We start from the raw sequence: 21,222 nt of genomic DNA, 5'->3' as shown, positions 1-21,222 counted from the left end.
GTGATGGTAACAGGACAATAAAGGCAGGTAACCAAGTCACAAGCACTGCTATTGTTGAAGAGATTTTCACAGCAGCCATAAGCCATATTTTGTTATCTAAATTATGCATTCCTTCATTCAGTTAAAACCTGTCACTGTGGAAATTTGGGTGTCTTCCAGAGTCACTCCCAATGTTAAACATATCTCTACAATTCTGTCCTTGGAGGAAGAACATCTAGGTTACTGATCAGGAAGAGATGAAGGTAAGACAGACTGCACATAAGTGGTACCTACAGTAATTGGGCAATGACGTTTTAAATACCAACCAGAATTGTATAATTTTGTAAGCTTTGTTAGAAAGCTGCCTGGGAGCCCTGGAGGATGACAAAGTTAAAAGGAGAGCTGGGGGTTCTGGTGCAGTTGAGCAAGTTATAAGCTGAACCCACTCCTACAAGCTCCATATATGTCTTGGGCTGAAGCAGAATATTCAACCTTATCATGCTGAACAGTACTTCCTCTCCCCATTAGCCACCCATCACAGCCTATACCTGCAATATTTAACTCTCATCCATACTTCCTATTCAAAAACCTGACAGGAAAAAACTTCTCACCTTTCATAAACCAGAGCTGAACCAAAATTAAGCTCTCAACAATCACTGCACCCTCTCCCTGTCACTCCTGTGCTCAAACCTATTCCTCTCCCAGTAACCTATTAGAATTCTCTATTTTCTAATTTCCCCTCCTCTTATTGTAGCTTTTAAAAAAGCATTAGCTTTATTTGTCATATGTATTTGGTAGCTTACAGTAAACTGTATCCTTTTGTGTCAACAACCAACACAGTCAGAGGATGTGCTTGGGGCAGCTCACAAGTGGCACAATCTTTGCAGTATCAACATAGCATGCTCACAGCTTACTGTACCTTCTCCAGGATATATGCAATTCCCACTCAACCCTGAATTTTAACATCCCACCATTGGCAACTTTGCCTTTAGCTATCTGGGTCCCAAGGTAGGAATTCCCTGCCTAAATAATTCTCCTTCAACTGCTCATGAAATTTGCCTTTGACCAAGCTCTGAATCAATTATCTCATCTGGCCACTGTCACTTGTTTGATACCCCTGCTTATAACGAAGACTGTGATTAAAAATACTATACAAATACAGATTGATGAGATAATCAGGCAGCTGAAAAATGGATGTTGCTCGGCCAGTTCTGGTGCCACCCTGAATATTTTAGTTTCCTCTGAAGTCCTGTAAAGTGGAAGAACTAAGCACAGTAAATCAGTGGAAGAAACAGTAGTGAATTCTTTGATGCAAGCCTTGTCAGCAGGTTACCTTTAATAATTGCTTTCCTGAAACTCAGTGTGTTATTGAAATGGGTGAGCTTACCAGTAGAGCAGAATTTTTTTTAAAGTGTTTCATTACTTTGAAAGAGCTGAGCTTGAGCACAAAACACTAGCAGCCCTACACAGGAATCCTGCTTTAAACTTGTTGTTTCCATGAAGCTTTTTTTTGCTGAAGCACTTGGCTCCTTTGTAACATAACCAGTAGCAATTTCCATAAAATGTGGGGGGGGGGGGGGGGGGGGGGGGGGGGGGGGGTGTCAAACTGGTGGCATCCAATCTGCCAAGACATACATCTCCCTAATATTAGTTGCATCACTGCACAAGATAAACACAATGAATGAACAAAAAAATCACCCTCCCTCTGCCCATTCTTGCATTCCAACCACAACAGCTACTTCCAGCATCTGCATTTCCCATGTTTCTGATTAGCTTCCAGACATTAACCTCTCACACCCAACAAGAAAAGAATTCCACTTTGCCAGCTACGTTTTATTGTTGCACTTTACACTTGTATCATAAATCCACGCCGCAGAAATCCTACAATCACACAGCGAGTGCAGAATAGCAACTGTATCTCACCGTAAAATCCTTACAACCATGCAGCAGGAGCTTCACTGTAAACCTCTAGACTCACAGTGATCAGATTCATGGAGTAATCCACTGCAATTAAATTGAACAAGAGAGACAGTGAATGGTTGGGGAGAATTCATTTCTCCCCCACAGGCATTAACCCAGTGTCTTGGCCTCAACAGTAACACACCAGAAGCTTCTTTGTGAGCACAGTAGGTCTCTGGGCCTGGCTTTTGTACTGCCTTTCCCCCTCCCAATGGAGGAACACTCTGCAGGTACATGTTTGGAGTTTACTCTCCTCCACCATCAGTCATGAGATGCACGTGTCCATCCTGTTCCTTGATCGCCTGCGCATCTTCCGAGTCCCCGCTTGCTCCAGGCGTCAGTAAAGTCGGGCTGGTGTTACTGGAATCGGAGCTCAGTTCTAAAGTGTCGGAGAGAGGTAACAAGCTCTTTGGATTAGGATCAAGGTCTTCATCTTCCACATCAAGGGACTCCTGGATACCTATCCTCAAAACACAAACAAAGATCAGCAACCAGCACACACAACCCGGATGAAAAACCTATGGCAGTATGCCCTGGTTGGGTGAATACATAAAATGAGCTCAGCACGGCTGAGACAAGGAGACAGTACCTGGTTAACGGATGGGCACTAATAAATACTCAACCATTCCAGGGCACACTATCATACACACTGCTGCTCCACTCATCAGTGGAGTGGATATGGAAACCCATTCCGTTTGATGTCCTGACTCTACCTACTAATCTGAATATTTAATTATCCAACTTCCTTTCCTTTTGGTGATGTGTTAACTTCTCCCGGTCTCCAGCCACAACCTACTTGTTCACATTATCAGGTGTGCTCTGGCATCTTGCCTGAGTCCACAACAAAAAAAAAGGCTTTTTGCACAATAGATGCATGCTAGTGTCTCTCCCCCCCACCCCGCAAACAGCACACTCCTGCTTTTCCTCCCTCCACAATGTGTTTCATCTAACTTTTACAGCAGACTCTGACACTCACTTCTGCCACTCCCTATGAGGACAGGTTCCCCACTATTGTCCAGAAGCTTGGACACAAACTTGAGTTTCTCTACCGCAGCTGGTGATATAAATTCAATTAAATATACCTGGAGTGAAGTTCTTACCAGTAATGATGACCATGAAATTACTTGAATATCTTTCAAAAGCTCCTATGTTTTATTAAAGAAACTCCAGGGAGGATATCTACCAGCCTTAACAAATCTAGTCTGTGTGTGGTTCCAGAAGAGCATTATGGCTGATTCTGATTCAAAGGTACCAGCAAGCTACTCAACTCATCTGGTGATGATCAGTAAACTACTGGCCCAGCCTATGATCCCTTGAATAAAACAGGATCAATTTTAACAAGCCTGTTAAAATTTCTTTAAGACTTACTTATGAGTTACTATATAAACAGTGCCTAGTTCTAAACTTCTTTGCAAAAGGAAATGTAATTTCTACACCCACTCACATCGAGTACATTGAATTATACAGTCAACATTTCTTTAGCCAGAGGGTGGTGAATCTGTGGAATACATTGCCATAGACAGCTGTGGAGGCTGTCACTGGGTTTATTGAAAGCGGAGATTAATAAGTTTTTAATTAGTCAGGGTGTCAATGGTTTTGGGGAGAAGGCAGGAGAGTGGGTTGAGAGGGATAATAAGTCAACATGATGAAATGGCTGAGTAGACTTAAAGGGCCAAATGGCCCGATTCTGCTTCCATGTCTTGTGGCCTAATATGTGCTTCAACAAAGTACATACGCCAACAACGGACAGAAATGCTGACTTTCTCTCAATCAGTGAAAAATGCCTTGGGCAATTCCGCAGCATTGGCTGGTGTGAAATGCACTGAGTTGTACATAGCTTTACGTACAGAAATTGGTGAATTGTAGATTCCAAACCAAATAATTATTCTTTAAGATCAAAATCAAAACCAGTTTAACCCAAATAAACTATAGATCAACTCAGATTCTGGGAATCCAAATTTTCCCCATCTGTCTCTGAATCCTGCTACCAAAACCCAATCATATATGTTCCTTCCCACTGATCTATTTGGAGCTGTCACAGCATTCAACATCCACTTTATTTCTTATAATTAATTGTTGTGTCACAGCCAACCCTGTCATCTCTCCCAGTGCTCAACCTGTCTTGAGATTCTGCACTGAGTTCCAACTACTCTTTCAATCTAACCAAACCTATTCCATTTCTTCACTGTCTTCAGCCAACAAGCAGTTGCTTTACTTATTCATTGAACTCTTTACTGATTAAAGATTTAATCTCTCAATACAAACATTACTGGAGAATCCACGAACTCTGAATGAAGCCAATGCTGAGAATACGTGCCACATCTACCAACTACCCCTCCCCTCATTACATTAAGAGCAGACAGGGAACTTACTCCATAGATCATGCTGTCAAATGCGAAAGTTCATTTTCATTCCTAGACCACTCTTACTTGGGAACCCCAAAGATGAATACAAAGGATATTAGTAAGTGTACAGTCCCCCTGTACATACTCACTGCTGAATGCCTCCGGATGCTGCTTTGAGAGTTTGTCCTTAAGTGTCCTGCAGGTGAGAAAAAATAATCAAGTGACTAATCAGACCGTAGAAAGCACTTTACTGCAAACCTTTCAATTAATTTTAGCCATTCATCCAGGCCACTTGCTAAGACTTTTTACTGCAGAATCTGAATGTTCCAGCTCTATATACAGCGGTAGTGACTGTATCTTTATGCAGAAAGATGATGCATCAGCACACATACACAGCTGCACACAGGGCAAATGAGCCACGTGTAAAAAAGTTGACTGTTTCGTAACCAGCCGCTAGCATATATTGTTGCATCTGCTCCCTCTACTGGTTGAAACCAGAAGAACAGTGAGAATCAGTGTACTTGGCAAAGGTGGAGATTTCTTTTCCGTGCCCTTCCTCAAAAACACATCCCCCTCAGAGTGGGGTAAGGCAGAGTTGGACTGGATAATACCATCTTGATGTAGCTTCTCCTTGAAGCAGAAACAGCTTCTGCCCCTCTGCCATCAGATTTCTGAATCTCTAGTTATTCCTTTTATTTGTGCACTACTTAAATTTCAAAGTTCAATATCCAAAAGTAAATTTATTATCAAAGTACATGCATGTTACCATACATAACAGATTCATTTTCTTGCAAGCATATTCAATAAATCCATAACAGAATCAATGAAAGACCACATCAACTTAGATGTTTAACCAGTGTGCAAAAGAAAATAATCTGTGCAAATAAAAAAAGAAATAATAATAAATAAATCAACAATAAATACTGAGAACATGAGATGAAGAGTCCTTGAAAATGAGTACAGAAGTTGAGAGAACATTTCACTGATGGAGAAAGTGAAGTTGAGTAAAGTTGTCCCTTCTGGTTCAAGAGCCTGATGGTTGAGGGGTAATAATTGTTCCTGAACCTGGTAGTGTGAGTCCTGACACTCCTGTACTAACTTCCTGATGGCAGCAGCGAGAAGAGAGCATGACTTGGGTGGTGCTAGCCCCTGGGTATAGATGCAACGACACTTCATGTCAATGTGCTCAATGATGGGGAGGGCTTTACCTGTGATGCAGGGTTTTTGTATGATTTTCCGTTCAGGGCATTGTTGCTTCCATACCAGGCTGTGATGCAACTAGTCAATATACTCTCCACTACACATCTGTAAGATTGGCAAAGTTTCAGACGTAATGCCAAATCTTCGTACACTCCTAAGGAAGTAGAGGCACTGGCGTCCTTTCTTTGTAATTACACTTACATCCTGGACCCAGGACAGGTCCTCTGAAATAATAATGCTGAAAATTTTAAAGTTACTGATCCTCTCCACCTCTGATCCCGTGATCAGAACTGGCTCGTGGACCTCCTGAAAACAATAATCAGCTTCTTGGTCTTGCTGACAGTGAGTAAGAGGATGCTGCTGTTGCACCACTCAGCTAGATTTTCAATCTCCCTCCTATATGCTGATTCATCACCACCTTTGATTCGGCCTATGACAGTGGTGTCACCAGCAAACTTGAATGTTGCTGTGCTCAGCCACATAATCAGAAATGTAAAGCAAGTAGTGCAGATGGCTAAGCACACAGCCTTGTCATGCATTTGGGCTGAGGGAGATTGTGGAGATGTAGTTGCCAATTCAAAATCACCGGGGCCTGCAAGTGAGGAAATCTAGGATCAAGTTACATAAGTAGGTATTGAGGTCAAGGTCTTGGAGCTTATAGAGTAACTTTGAGGGGATGGTAATATTGAATGCTGAACTGTAGTCAATAAAGAGCATCCTGATGAATGCATCTTTGCTGTCCAGATGTTCCAGTGTATAGTGAAGAGCCAAAGAGATAGCATCTGCTGTGGACCTGTTACTCCAGTTGGCAAAACAGCAGATCCTAGTAGCTTCTCAAGCAGGAGGTGATATGTTTTACCACCAACCTCTCAAAACATTTCATCACTGTGGATTTAAATGCTAGTGTAGGACATTTTTCTTAGGCAGTGGTGTAAGTGAAATCTACTTGAAGAAGGTGGGTACCTCAAACTGCCGAAGTGAGAGGTTAAAGATCTCCAGCCAGTTGGTCAGCTCAGGTCTTTAGTACTTGGCCAGGTACCCCATCTGGGCTGGATGCTTAAGTTGTGTTCATCCTCCTGAAGGATGATTGCACATCAACCTCAGTGACTGAAATCACGTGATCTTTGGGGGCTGCGGGTCCTCTATGTTTTGATGGTCAAAGTGAGCACAGAAGGCATTGAGCTCATCTGGAAGTGAAGCCCTGCTATTGTATATGTCACTCGATCTAACTTGATAAATGTCAGCATTCAAGCCCTGCCACAACTATCCAGCATCCTTCATTAATTCCAGTTTAATCCAGAATTGCCACTTTGCCCATGAGATGGCTTTTCGGAGATCATACCTGGACCTTTTTTGGTCACCAGATTTGAGTGCCTCTGAGCTGGCCCTCAGCAGATTGCAGATCTCATGGTTCATCCAGGGCTTCTGGTTGGGGAAAGACACTGAGTGATTTTGTAGGGACACTCTCATCTACAACTGTTCTAATAAAGTCTGTGACAACCATGGTGCGTTCATTCAGATCCACTAATGAGTCCTTGAACACGGCCCAGTTCACCGACTTGAAGCAATCCCGTAACCACTCGTCTGCCTCCTGCGACCACCTCCTAATCTTTGGAGCACCACCCAGAATTCATCATTGAATACACACCTCCACCTTTTGCCTTTTCTGAACAGAGCAGTTCAGTCCATCCTGTGAACTGAGAAGCTCTCGGGTTACTGTATCTGGCATGCTGGGAGTAAGCCATGTCTCAATTACACATAGAACACAACAATCTCTCATTTCCCTCAGATACAGCAATCTTGCCCTCAGGTCCTCAGTTTTGTTCTCCAATGACTGCACATTAGCTAACAAGATGCAGGGTAGAGGAGGTCTCATTCCTCTGTGTTTCAGCCTGGCTTGGATTTCTCCAACTCCTGCCTCGCTTCTGGCCATTATGATAAACCTTTGTCTGCTTAAAGGTGCTGCAGCTGCTTACTTAAGAGTTAAATCCGCCAAGTCTTTTAGAAGATCATGTAATCTGTAGATCATTAAGTCGATTTAAAAGTACACTGCCTAAGGGAAAATTACAGATACAGATTGCATTGAGAATAATTCAAAAGGGGTATATTTAGAAGTATTGTACATAGCCTGCAGAACATCACCATGGCTCACCGGCACCATCGTGCAGTAATTTACAGTAACTTTATGTCTTTGCACCTTACTGTTGCCGCAAAACAGAATAAGTCAGTGATTTATTCTGATTCTGTCCTCATTTGATGGTGACAAGAGACCCAGCAGCTGGGTCCCTGGCTCATTTTCTCAAGGGACTTACGTGGAGGTGGGACTTAATAAGAGCTAGATTAGGGAACCAGGCATAGAACTCCATAGGACACTTTGCTACTAAGATTGGGACAAAGCTAGAGAAAGCATAGATCCAAGCTGCAACAGGAAGCCAAGGACGCTATAGATAAAGATGAAAGGGTGAAAATCAATACACACCCTGTTGGGGAGAGGAAGAGTGACTAAGGAGTGAAGGAAAGCGGCTGTAAACGCTCTTGAGGGAAGGAGAAGGGGAACAGCAGAGACTGGGGAAGCTCCGTAGTCATAAAGGCAGAGCTGGAGCCACAAAGGTGAGGATGAAGGAATGGGCAAGAATCAGAGGATATTCCAAGGTCTACAAGAGAATGGAACAGCACTGAATATCAGGTGAGGGAGTCCGTGAGAATTCAAGAGGGAGTGTATCAGGAACCAGAGAACAGGGCAGCACATTACTGGGTGCCGATTATAGTCCATAGCAGAACAAGATGCCCTGCAAGACAAATGGTATATTTTGCTCTTGCATTCACTGTACCAATTCCTAACACTGTACCTGATCCGGCGGAAGATACTGTCAAGATCTTTTTTCATCTCCACAAGAGCCCGGGTGTGGTGCAGGTATCGATCAGTCATCTGGTTCAGTCTCACACTCGACAGGTTGTTGAAGTTCAGCAACATCTCATTTGTTTTTTCAAAACGGTCCAGCCTGGGAGAAACCATGAAATGAAGGTACAGGTTTGGATGAAATGTTAATTCTGTTTCTATTTCTACAGATACCATCTAACCTGTTGAGTGCTTCCAATTTTTATTGTTTATAATTTCAGATTTCCAGCATTTGCAATTTTTTGATTTTCACAAGAGGGATTTTGAGTTACAAGACTATTGCTATGGTCAATTTACCAACAGGGCAATGAATCCCAAGGTTCGTTAATTCTGTCAAATCAAAATACACTACCAAGGTCAATGAGAGTCAGTGTCCCTAGGACACTTATCCCAGTGAGAGACAACGTATATGAGACCTGCGTCCTAGAGAGTCAGCGTTGACAGTAATGAATTGCTTCGAGAGGTTGGTTCTGGCTTGAATCAACTCCTGCCTCAATACATGGACAGGGAACTCTTCAGTTCACCCATCACCACAACATGTCTATGGCAGACACCATCTTGCCGGCTCTGCACAGGACCACCTGATCAGAAGATATGTCAGACAGTTGTTCACTGTCTGCAACTTAGCATTCAAACCATGATACCCTCAGAACTTACTGTCAAGCTCTAAAGACATGAGACTCTATATCTGCAACCGGATTCACAACTTCCTCATTCGCTGGGAGACCACAATCAGTGCAGATCAAAAACATCACCTTCTCTCCACTGACCAAAGGCAGCCCTCAGAGATGCATGTTTGGCCACCTGCTCTACTCTCTCTATACCTATGATTCTGTGGCTAAGTAGAGCTCCAATACAATCTACAAATTTGCCAATGACACCATCATTGTGGGCTGGATCATAGATAGTGACGAGGCGGTGTACAGCAGTGAAATAAGTCAGCTAGTTGAGCTGTGTCGCAACAACAACCTTTTACTCAATATCAGCAAGTCCAAGGAACTAACTCATTTTCCACTGAACCAACACTTGCTTTCTTAACCTTTTATAAATATCTTCAGAAGCTCTTGATTTTTCTTTCCTATTTCTGGCTATTCATACTCTATATTTTGTTCAATTTCCTAATTTGCCACCTGTCTTTGCATAATTATACTTAACTTCTCCAAGTCTGATAATTAGCTAGTGAACAATGGTTGGCGAGTTCAAGATGAATTTTTTATTTTTATTTGCAGCAATAAAAAATTACAGTAGCTCAATAAAACAGAAGCAACTGACTTTAAAATGGCAAAACAAAACATTTAACAACTATGATAGCAATATTCAGCTTGCGTAGATGTGAAAGACAATGTTAATTTGCTCTGAATGTTTCACTTTAAACAACTGGAATAAACAGATGTTAGTTTCATGATCAACTCAGATCATAATGAAAACAGTATTCCAAGGACTGTTGACACCTGAACAGCAGAGGCTAGTCAATGTCTGCAGAACAAGGTACTCACATGTGTCTCTGTGCCTGGACAATGGCATTAACATCCTCACGATTCACCATGCTTAACATTCTGCTGCAGAACACCCCGGCAGCTGAGGACTCCATCCCTGTGGCAGCCTGGTATGGACGTAATAATAATTATCTGGAGTATAATAACCCATAATACTCTCCCACATTATAACATGTCAAACCTGCAGCCACAATTTCAATGCTGTCTCATACACTGACAGACCTGTACTGTACTCAGGTTTGTAGAGTGAAAGATCTGTACCCATCATTACATCTCAGGGTTGTATAGCAACAAATCCATACTCACCACAGTATTATAGCCCAAGCTTACAGAGACAAGTAATGTACAGTAACACCAGAGATTCTACATATTCTGGAAATCTTGAGGAACCCATACAAAATGCTGGAGAAACTCAGCAGGCCAAGCAGTACCCATGGAGGGAAATGAATAGTCAACATTTGGGTAGTATACCCATGTTACACCATGACACACCTATCCCCAACACTGTATACAGGCAGTCTCCAAGTTACGAACGAGATCTGTTCCTAAGTCTGTCTTTAAGTCGAATTTGTAGGCAAGTTGGAACAGGTACATATGGTTCTTATTTCGCGTCAGTTAGTCAAATGTTTGTCTTAGTATATAGTATATATTTTACCTTTCTATGCATATAAAACATTTAAGAAACACTTCCAAGTACGCTAAAACATCTTAAATGTAATAGTACAGTACATAATAATAGTCATAATCACCTCCACATGCTGCACGTGCAACTTTTAAATCATTGAAAAGGCTTCGAGCCTTTTCTTGCACTAAAGTAAGGCTAATAGGCTTATTACACTGATTTTGATCATCTAACCAAATTATCAATAGCCTTTCCATTCCAATGACTGATGGCGTTTCACCTTTTCCCGATCGTTTTATTACTTCCACTTTATTCTCAGTCGTGATCGTTTTCCTTTTCTTTGATGCATCACCAGCACTTGCGTCAGATTTACGCTTTGGAGGCATGGTTACAAGGGTAAATAAGAGAAAAATATAAGCCAAATACAAAGTTACACACTCAACACAGTGTTAACGGCAACGTGATCCGACTTAAAATGGCAGACGGCGTTCTCCTTCCTCAAGCCAACGAACTGTTGAAGCCGCGCAATGTTTTCATGAACGTCACAAAGTAGTGCGTGCGTTCGTTAATACGAACCATTGTATTTAACTCAAATTTTTAATATAATAGGCTTTATGGCAGTCCGTTCATAAGTACGAGTTGTCTGTAAGTTGGATGTTCTTAACCTGGGGAGTTACTGTATTCCACTACAATGACAGACCTCCATCCATAATACTCTATAATGACTGGCCCATTCCCAGTGATACTACACCCATTTTACACAGTGACACAACTACATCCACCAGAAATGTACTCAGGCTCAAATCTATTACACTTGTATTGCAATAGACAACATACAATTCCGTACTCTAGTGTAATATGGCAACAGATTTACAACCAACAGCATTATATCCACATTCAGCAACAGACCCAATCCCTTCTGCAATGACCTGCAGTGTTATAAAGTGACTTGGGACAGACAGCTCTAGAGTAAGAAACAATCACACCTGCACCTAGCAGCTAATGATAGAGCTGTCTCCAATACTGCGTTGTGATATCACAGCAGGTGAAAGCAATAATGATTCCCCCCCCCCACAACTCTAGCATTCTTTGATAACCAACCTGTCTCCATCAATACTATAACCCTGTATCATTCAAAGACAGATTAATACCCGCTAATACTGAACCACAGTTCTCTACAGGCTCCTATTGCTACATGGCATTCCACAGCATATACAAAGATAGGTCTACATCAATCTACTGCAGGCTCACATTTGCACCTACCAGAAATGAACAGGCTTGACACTGCTTTAGTGTCAAGCCTATCCACATCAATACAGCACTCAGATGTTACACAGCAACAGACATGTACCCATCATAATTGTTCCTCAGCGATAGATCCATTCATACCACTAACATACCAGGTCAGTGCCCCAGTGACTGACCTGGCCCTAGAAGTACTTTACCCAATGTCATACAGACCTCTAAACATGGGAATAGTATTCCAGGGTTACGAAGGAAAAGCTCTGCCCCTACTGGTACTGTAACCTAATGTTATTCAGCTACAGCTCTATGCCCACCACTACTACCCCAAAATATTATACAATGACTGACCTATTCCACTAGTTATCCCACCTAGTCACAGTTCTAACTCTCAAAGCAGCTCAGATTCACAAAGCTATCTATTATGACACTGAAGGCTGCCATTTGGCCAGCTGGCCCCCTGCCAGCTTCTAGCCGAGCCATCCCGCCAGTGCCATTTCCCCTCTGATTATGTCCCCCATGGCCCTGCAGCTTATTCACGCTCTCTCTACATCCACTACACCCACCAATTGTCCCTTGATTCTTTTGCCACTTAAGCTTTGGAATTTTAAAGAAACTTGTAAGCTAACTTTGGGACGTGGAAGAGAACAGAATCATCTGGTGTAAACCATAGACTCACAGGGAGAATGTGCACAGGCAGCACCTGAGATCATGAACAATTCCACATCCTTTTAACAGTGAGGCAAAGGATCTAAATGCTGCACCAGCATTGTGTCCCACATTATCATACCTGTCCCACTGGCACTGCCCGCGCCCAGTGTTACACATACTTGTCCCGCTGGCACTGCCTGTGCCCACAGTGATACATATACCTGTCCCACTGGCACTGCCTGTGCCCAGTGTTACACATACCTGTCCCACTGGCACTGCCTGTGCCCAGTGTTACACATACCTGTCCCACTGGCACTGCCTGCGCTCACAGTGTTACACATACCTGTCCCGCTGGCACTGCCTGTGTCCACAGTGTTGCACATACCTGTCCCACTGGCACTGCCTGCGCTCACAGTGTTACACATACCTGTCCCACTGGCACTGCCTGTGTCCACAGTGATACACATACCTGTCCCACTGGCACTGCCTGTGTCCACAGTGATACACATACCTGTCCCACTGGCACTGCCTGCGCTCACAGTGTTACACATACCTGTCCCACTGGCACTGCCTGTGTCCACAGTGTTACACATACCTGTCCCACTGGCACTGCCTGTGTCCACAGTGATACACATACCTGTCCCACTGGCACTGCCTGCGCTCACAGTGTTACACATACCTGTCCCGCTGGCACTGCCTGTGCTCACAGTGTTACACATACCTGTCCCGCTGGCACTGCCTGTGCCCACAGTGTTACACATATCAGTCCTATTGGCACTGCCCACACCCAGTGTTACACATACCTGTCCCGCTGGCACTGCCTGTGCCCAGTGTTACACATACCTGTCCCGCTGGCACTGCCTGTGCCCACAGTGTTACACATACCTGTCCCACCGGCACTGCCCACGCCCAGTGTTACACATATCAGTCCCGCTGGCACTGTCTGTGCTCACAGTGTTACACATACCTGTCCCACCAGCACTGCCCACGCCCAGTGTTACACATACCTGTCCCACCAGCACTGCCCACGCCCAGTGTTACACATACCTGTCCCACCAGCACTGCCCACGCCCAGTGTTACACATATCAGTCCTATTGGCACTGCCCACGCCCAGTGTTACACATATCAGTCCCGCTGGCACTGCCTGTGCTCACAGTGTTACACATACCTGTCCCACCGGCACTGCCTGTACTCACAGTGTTACACATACCTGTCCCGCTGGCACTGCCTGTGCCCAGTGTTACACATACCTGTCCCGCTGGCACTGCCTGTGCCCACAGTGTTACACATACCTGTCCCACCGGCACTGCCCACGCCCAGTGTTACACATACCTGTCCCACCAGCACTGCCCACGCCCAGTGTTACACATATCAGTCCCGCTGGCACTGCCTGTGCCCACAGTGATACACATACCTGTCCCACTGGCACTGCCTGTGCCCACAGTGTTACACATACCAGTCCCACTGGCACTGCCTGTGCCCAGTGTTACACATACCTGTCCCACTGGCACTGCCTGCACTCTCAGTGTTACACATACCTGTCCCATCGGCACTGCCTGCACTCACAGTGTTACACATACCTGTCCCACTGGCACTGCCTGTACTCTCAGTGTTACACATACCTGTCCCATCGGCACTGCCTGTGCCCAGTGTTACACATACCTGTCCCACTGGCACTGCCTGCACTCACAGTGTTACACATATCTGCCCCACCGGCACTGCCTGCAACTTTAAAAATGCATCCAGTGTCTTAAGTATACTATCATGCTGTTTTATATAAAAAAAAATTGGCTCCAAGCATCTTAGAGAATTATCCACAGTTCTTCTGCAGACTTTGGCTGTCTTGGTTGCTTCTGTCTCTAGGTAATTGCAGACAGCCTCGATGATGCTGAAATAGGGTCTCTGTGGAGGCTCTTGCAGAACCCATTCATCTTTTTGCTGAAGATAGCTCTTTATGACATTGGCCACGTGTTTGGGGTTATTGTCATGTTGGGACCAATCAGACACATCCCTGATCTAACAACCAACTCCATTTACAGAAATGCAGCCCCAGATCTTCTGGGAACCTCTACCGTGCCTGTTCGCTGCAGGCACTCAACCACGTAGCATTCTCTAGCTCTTCCATGGACAAACTGCCTCCTGTTGGAACCAAAAATTTCAAATTTTGATTTGTCAGTCCAGAACACTTGCTGCCATTGTTCAGCACCCCAGTCCTTGTGTTTTTGTGCATAGGTGAGTCTCTTGGCTTTGTTTCCATTTCAAAGGAATGGCTTTTTGGCAGCAACTCGTCCATGAAGACCACTTCTGACAAGACTTCTCCAGAATATTTGGATCTCAAAGGTTTCTGTGTGTTCAGAGCAGATAGCAGTGGTACACTTCTTCCAATTTAGAAGGGAACTCAGTTTGATTTATCTCGCCTGCTGCATTCAGCTTCTGTGGCCGACCACTGTGCTTCTCGTCCTCAACCTTGCCAGTTTCTTTGTGCTTCTTCAGAAGAACTTGTTGAAACTCCCAGCTGCCACAAAATTTATGCTTGGTAAAGACTTTGCTGATGCAGGACAGCCATCTACGTCTTGTTGCTATGCTTACTCTTGTCGTGTAAGAATTGATGATTTGAATGCTAATCTATCACACCCACCACACTCTCACCTTCCAGTTTGGTTGTCCTCCGCTAAATTTAATTCGTTCTACGCCCATTTCTGTTTCAGTTAATCAGTTTAGTTCATTTTACTCAATATGCCATTGATCATTACCAGCTGTTTACCTTTGTTTAATCATGCACCAGGCTATATACCTACAGAATAATCAAGTTTGCATTTCATAAGTAGTCCATTACTTAACAGGTTAATTTCTTTAACAAAATACAAACATTTCTGTCTAACAGTGAATGTTTGGAAATCTAAAATTTGCTCTTTTCTGACACATTAATGCAGAAGACAATAAAAAAACATCTAAAACAATACTTACATTAAAAAATCTAGTGTGCCTAAGACTTTTGCACAGTAATACACCTGCCCCACGGGCATGCCTGCACTCCAGTGTCACACGGCCCTGCCCCACTGGCACTGCCTGCACTCGCGTCACACACCCCTGCCCCACTGGCACTTCCTTTCACTCCAGTGTCACACGCCCCTGCCCCACTGGCACTTCCTGCACTCCAGTGTCACACGCCCCTGCCCCACTGGCACTTCCTGCACTCCAGTGTCACACGCCCCTGCCCCACTGGCACTTCCTGCACTCCAGTGTCACACGCCCCTGCCCCACTGGCACTTCCTGCACTCGCGTCACACACCCCTGCCCCACTGGCACTTCCTTTCACTCCAGTGTCACACGCCCCTGCCCCACTGGCACTTCCTGCACTCCAGTGTCACACGCCCCTGCCCCACTGGCACTTCCTGCACTCCAGTATTACACGTACCTAATCCACCGATTCTGCACCCCAATACTGATGGGACTGACTTGTCCCACCAGTACTTCGGTGTTATACCTCAGATAAGCTAACTCCATCATTATTATACAGTGATAAAGCCGTCTCCCATCGTATTGACCCCGAGTTTATAATCAGGAGACTGGTACTCATCAGCACTGTGCTCTTTAGACAGCTTTACACTCGCCAATACAGTGCACAGAGTTAGATGTCTGCAAGCTCCCGTTAGTTCCTGTGTTATGCCGGGAGCTGAGCCTCTACCAACACTGCCTCAGTAACTGCTGTCACTCACCGGTCAGGCCTGCGGCTCCAACGCTCCACGGTTCCCATAAGCCGGGTCGGGCCTACCAGATCCACTTCCCCCCCACCAACCCCTCCACAGCGTCACCGTGGAAACCAAAGCACGCATGCGCACCATCCACTGGTTCCCGCCCTTGACACGGGGTCTCCCAGGCGCTAAAGCGCGGATCCGCGGGGTGTCCCGGCCGGGTAGCAGGGGTTCAGCCAACGTTTCGCTTCTGAGGGGGAGTTAATGCACGGCAATGGTGCCTTTTGAGGATACGGACTGAGGGATAAATAATCTCATAAAACACCTAGGACTGTTCCTTCGGCACTGCCTTCTGGCATGATGACACTTTTCAGTACTGCCCAACAGTAAGACACTTACAGCAGAGTAGAACTCTGTCATTAATACTCCCCGTTTGTGCACTTTCCAGCACAGAAACGCCCCCAGTCCCTGTACTGTGAAATATTCTGTCAATGCTATCCCTCCAACAATGAAGGACTTTCTTAGCAGGGCCCCTCTAAAAGCAAGGTATTCTCTGATACTGGAGATGGCAGATGCTGGCCGAATTCAACAGGTCAGGCAGCATCTGTGGAGGGAAACGGGCAATTGAGATTTCAGGTTGGGACTCTTCATTTAGACAGTAGAAACATCAACTATTTTCCTCCACTGATAATGCCTGACCTGCTGAGTTCCTCCAGCATATTGTCCGTTATTCAGGACAGGAAAATTTTTAATTGGGGAAGGGCAAATTATGAGGCTATAAAGCTAGAACTTGCGGGCGTGAATTGGGATGATGTTCTTGTAGGGAAATATACAATGGACATGTGGTCGATGTTTAGAGATCATTTGCAGGATGTTAGGGATAAATTTGTCCCGGTGAGGAAGAGAAAGAATGGTAGGGTAAAGGAACCATGGATGACAAGTGAGGTGGAAAATCTAGTCAGGTGGAAGAAGGCAGCATACATGAGGTTTAGGAAGCAGGGATCAGATGGGTCTATTGAGGAATATAGGGAAGCAAGAAAGGAGCTTAAGAAGGGGCTGAGAAGAGCAAGAAGGGGACATGAGAAGCCCTTGGCAAGTAGGGTAAAGGAAAACCCCAAGGCATTCTTCAATTATGTGAAGAAAAAAGGGATAACAGGAGTGAAGGTAGGACCGATTAGAGATAAAGGTGGGAAGATGTGCCTGGCAGCTGTGGAAGTGAGTGAGGTCCTCCATGAATACTTCTCTTCGGTATTCACCAATGAGAGGGAACTTGATGATGGTGAGGACAATATGAGTGAGGTTGATGTTCTGGAACATGTTGATATTCAGGGAGAGGAGGTGTTGGAGTTGTTAAAATACATTAGGACGGCTAAGTCCCCGGGGCCTGACGGAATATTACCCAGGCTGCTCCATGAGGCGAGGGAAGAGAATGCTGAGCCTCTGGCTAGGATCTTTATGTCCTTGTTGCCTACGGGAATGGTACCGGAGGATTGGAGGGAGGCGAATGTTGTCCCCTTGTTCAAAAAAGGTAGTAGGGATAGTCTGGGTAATTATAGACCAGTGAGCCTTACGTCTGTGGTGGGAAAGCTGTTGGAAAAGATCCTTAGAGATAGGATCTCTGGGCATTTAGAGAATCATGGTCTGATCAGGGACAGTCAGTATGTCTTTGTGAAGGGCAGATCGTGTCTAACAAGCCTGATAGAGTTCTTTGAGGAGGTGACCAGGCATATAGCTGAGGGTAGTGCAGTGGATGTGATCTATATGGATTTTAGTAAGGCATTTGACAAGGCTTATTCAGAAGTCAGAAGACATGGGATCCAGGGAAGTTTGGCCAGGTGGATTCAGAATTGGCTTGCCTGCAGAAGGCAGAGGGTCATGGTGGAGGGAGTACATTCAGACTGGAGGATTGTGACTATTGGTGTCCCACAAGGATCTGTTCTGGGACCTCTACTTTTCATGATTTTTATTAACGACCTGGATGTGGGGGTAGAAGGGTGGGTTGGCAAGTTTGCAGATGACACAAAGGTTGGTGCTGTTGTAGATAGTGTAGAGGATTGTCAAAGATTGCAGAGAGACATTGATAGGATGCAGAAGTGGGCTGAGAAGTGGCAGATGGAGTTCAACCCTGAGAAGTGTGAGGTGGTACACTTTGGAAGGACAAATTCCAAGGCAGAGTAGAAAGTAAATGGCAGGATACTTGGTAGTGTGGAGGAGCAGAGGGATCTGGGGGTACATGTCCACAGATCCCTGAATGTTGCCTCACAGGTGGATAGGGTAGTTAAGAAAGCTTATGGGGTGTTAGCTTTCATAAGTTGAGGGATAGAGTTTAAGAGTTGCGATGTAATGATGCAGCTCTATAAAACTCTGGTTAGGCCACACTTGGAGTGCTGTGTCCATTTCTGGTCGCCTCACTATAGGAAGGATGTGGAAGCATTGGAAAGGGTACAGAGGAGATTTACCAGGATGCTGCCTGGTTTAGAGAGTATGCATTATGATCAGAGATTAAGGGAGCTAGGGCTTTACTCTTTGGAGAGAAGGAGGATGAGAAGAGACATGGTAAAGGTGTACAAGATAATAAGAGGAATAGATAAGAGTGGATAGCCAGCGCCTCTTCCCCAGGGCACCACTGCTCAATACAAGAGGAGATGGCTTTAAGGTAAGGGGTGGGAAGTTCAAGGGGGATATTAGAGGAAGATTTTTTATTCAGAGAGTGGTTGGTGCGTGGAATGCACTGCCTGAGTCAGTGGTGGAGGCAGATACACCAGTTAAGTTTAAGAGACTACTGGACAGGTATATGGAGGAACTTAAGGTGGGGGCTTATATGGGAGGCAGGGTTTGAGGGTTGGCACAACATTGTGGGCCGAAAGGCCTGTAGTGTGCTGTACTACTCTATGTTCTATATTACCCTCTCAATACCACCCTACTGTTGGCATGATGCTCCCTTTGTGTTTCATTAAATAGTAAAGCTTATTGTATATTTTCCCGTCAATTTCACCAAGAAGTGGTGCATACCCTTGTTTTTAAATGGGATATTTTCACTCTAGGACATGACCAATGGTGTACCCAGCATCCCCATTATTGAAGGAGTGAACTTTTGCCATTGGGATGAATGAATATGGCATGAAACCGGGTGATGGAGCAGCCTGCCACATGACACAAAGTTCAAGCTGAGGATGTTGAAAGGTTTCAAGAATGTGGAACAATATTGACCAAGTTGTCATACTTGGTCTGTGCCTCAAACTCAGGCCCTGAAACCCTTCAGCTCTGGGAACTAGCTTTGTATTTCACATTGTACAAAGGGCTTTCCTTTAAGGGATGTAGTTACGTACTCTTCATTTTCTTGGAGATCCAGAAGGAGCGGAGCATCCTAATGCATGATTTTCAAAAGGCTAGCATGCAGGGAAGCGAGTTGGTAGAATTGTCTTTCAAGGCTACAAGAATCAATTTTATAACTTAGGGGGTTTAAATTTGACTTACAGAGGACATTGGTGAAGCCACATCTGGTATATCAACCTCCAAATTTAAGGAAGGTTATAAGCATTAAAGTAAAGATTTACTCAACTAGGATGGACTGATTGCCTTATGTGGAAAGCTTAGGTTAAACTTGTATTTGCTGGAGTGTACGACTGAAAGGTGACTTGGTTGACACATAAAAGATGCATTAACAACTTCAAGAGGATCAAAATCTTTGGATTTCTCCTCAAAGGGAGGTGGAAGCAGAGTTTTTCCAATATTTTTGAAGCAGAATTATACAGAGTCTTGAGATTCAAGGGGCTGAAAGGTTAACGTGGAGTTGAGGTTGTTATCACATCAACTGATCTTATTAAATGGCAGGCATGCCTTCATACCTTGAAGGTATGAGTGGTCCACTCATAATCATTATGCTTGTGTGTACGCTCAGCCATGCTGTGGCAGTCAGTTCTGCCATCTAGTGGTCAATGGAAACCTCACTGCAGGATTCTGCTTTATATTTGGGGCCTAGGGTGGAGAGATTTACAGAGCAGTCCTATGCAAAGGATTTTAAGCTCGTTCGCAGACTCCGATTCTTGACATCTGTGCTCTGGTGGGTCCAAGCGTGAGACCTTGTAGTTCCTGTTCAAATATCTAAGGGGGCCGCACTTCAGTCCTATGCTTCTGATATTTATTTCAGTGGGTTGATTGAGGGATCTCCTCATCATGATGGCATTTACATTACCAAGCAGTAGGCTGTCATGTATTCTGTCCTCTGGCATGCCTGCCCCTCTTCCAAGGTTACATACAGCTAAGATGGCAGTGCGCTCCAGGTCCAAAAAAATAGGTGCAAATGATTGTCTTCAACAATCGCAAGACCCTGTTGGACATTCGTAATACAAAGTACTACTCCGGTTCGTTAGTTTATTGGAAAGACCGATGGCAGGGGAACAACGTGGCCTTGTTTGTTGTGCGGACCAGGCACCTCAGGGAGGCGGTGTGGGAGAGAAACAGAGGCGTGGAGAGCACGGTGGAATCAGGACCTGATGAAGGGTCTCGGCCTGAAACGTCGACTGGTTACTCGTTTCCATAGATGCTGCCTGGCCTGCTGAGTTCCGCCACCATTTTGTGGGTGTCGCTTGGATTTCCACCATCTGCAGATTTTCTCGTGTTTGCGAAACCCTCAAGTTATCCCACTTTATAACTAAAAGGAGATAAGAATATAGAAAAAGGAGGAGGTGGTTTGTGTTAAGTGACATGAATCTTCACCTGTACAGGGTTAATAAGATTTCAGACTGAATAAAAGTTATGGCCTCTGCCCTTATCTAATTGGGGCCATGGCACCTTCCTTCAATGTCTATTGGGATTTTAATGGTTAGGAGGATAATGGATTCACAACCTTCTCTTCTCCCAGTCTTGGGGAAACTGAGGTGCAGAAGTAGTTGAATATCAACTATGGAATGAAAAATAAGTAAGTCCTAGATTATTATATTTACTTAAATTTATGATCAGGACATCATCAACAAGGTTAATATTTATTGCTTGAGAAGGTGATGGTGGCCCAACCTCTTGAACTACTGCAGTTGTTCTGGTGCCCCACTTCCACTGTGCTGTCAAGTTTGGCAATTCCAAGATTCCAACCCAATGACAATAAAATACGGTGGTATAATAGACTTACAAGCA

General features: G+C 44.6%; 1 protein-coding gene across 2 annotated transcripts; it reads right to left on the bottom strand.

Moving 5' to 3' along the window:
* Nucleotides 1-1,797: 1,797 nt before the first annotated feature.
* Nucleotides 1,798-16,225, bottom strand: kxd1 (KxDL motif containing 1). Of its 2 annotated transcripts, XM_072244006.1 has the most exons (6): nt 16,114-16,225; nt 10,628-10,874; nt 9,879-9,985; nt 8,333-8,485; nt 4,433-4,479; nt 1,798-2,398 (listed from the first exon to the last, which is right to left on the bottom strand). In XM_072244006.1, exons 3-6 carry the CDS (start codon nt 9,971-9,973, stop codon nt 2,184-2,186), a joined length of 510 nt encoding a protein of 169 aa, XP_072100107.1. In that variant the 5' UTR covers nt 9,974-9,985; nt 10,628-10,874; nt 16,114-16,225; the 3' UTR covers nt 1,798-2,183. The 2 variants fall into 2 exon arrangements, with proteins under 2 accessions (XP_072100107.1, XP_072100105.1); XM_072244004.1 differs by lacking the exon at nt 10,628-10,874 and having other exon boundaries at nt 16,114-16,224.
* Between the last annotated feature and the right edge of the window lie 4,997 nt (nt 16,226-21,222).

The sequence above is a fragment of the Mobula birostris genome, chromosome 26 (genome assembly GCF_030028105.1).
Source record: "Mobula birostris isolate sMobBir1 chromosome 26, sMobBir1.hap1, whole genome shotgun sequence".
NCBI classification, from domain to species: Eukaryota; Metazoa; Chordata; class Chondrichthyes; order Myliobatiformes; family Myliobatidae; genus Mobula; species Mobula birostris.
Note: the sequence above shows the minus strand (reverse complement) of the source record. Positions and strands in the feature narration are given on the sequence as shown.

Excerpts from the sequence above, each read along its gene's own strand:
- kxd1 (XM_072244006.1), bottom strand. The coding sequence starts at position 9,973 with ATGGAGTCCTCAGCTGCCGGGGTGTTCTGCAGCAGAATGTTAAGCATG. Across the intron at positions 8,486-9,878 it reads GTCCAGGCACAGAGACACAT|GCTGGACCGTTTTGAAAAAA; the intron begins GTGAGTACCTTG and ends GGTTTCTCCCAG. Across the intron at positions 2,399-4,432 it reads GCATCCGGAGGCATTCAGCA|GTATCCAGGAGTCCCTTGAT; the intron begins GTGAGTATGTAC and ends TTTTGAGGATAG.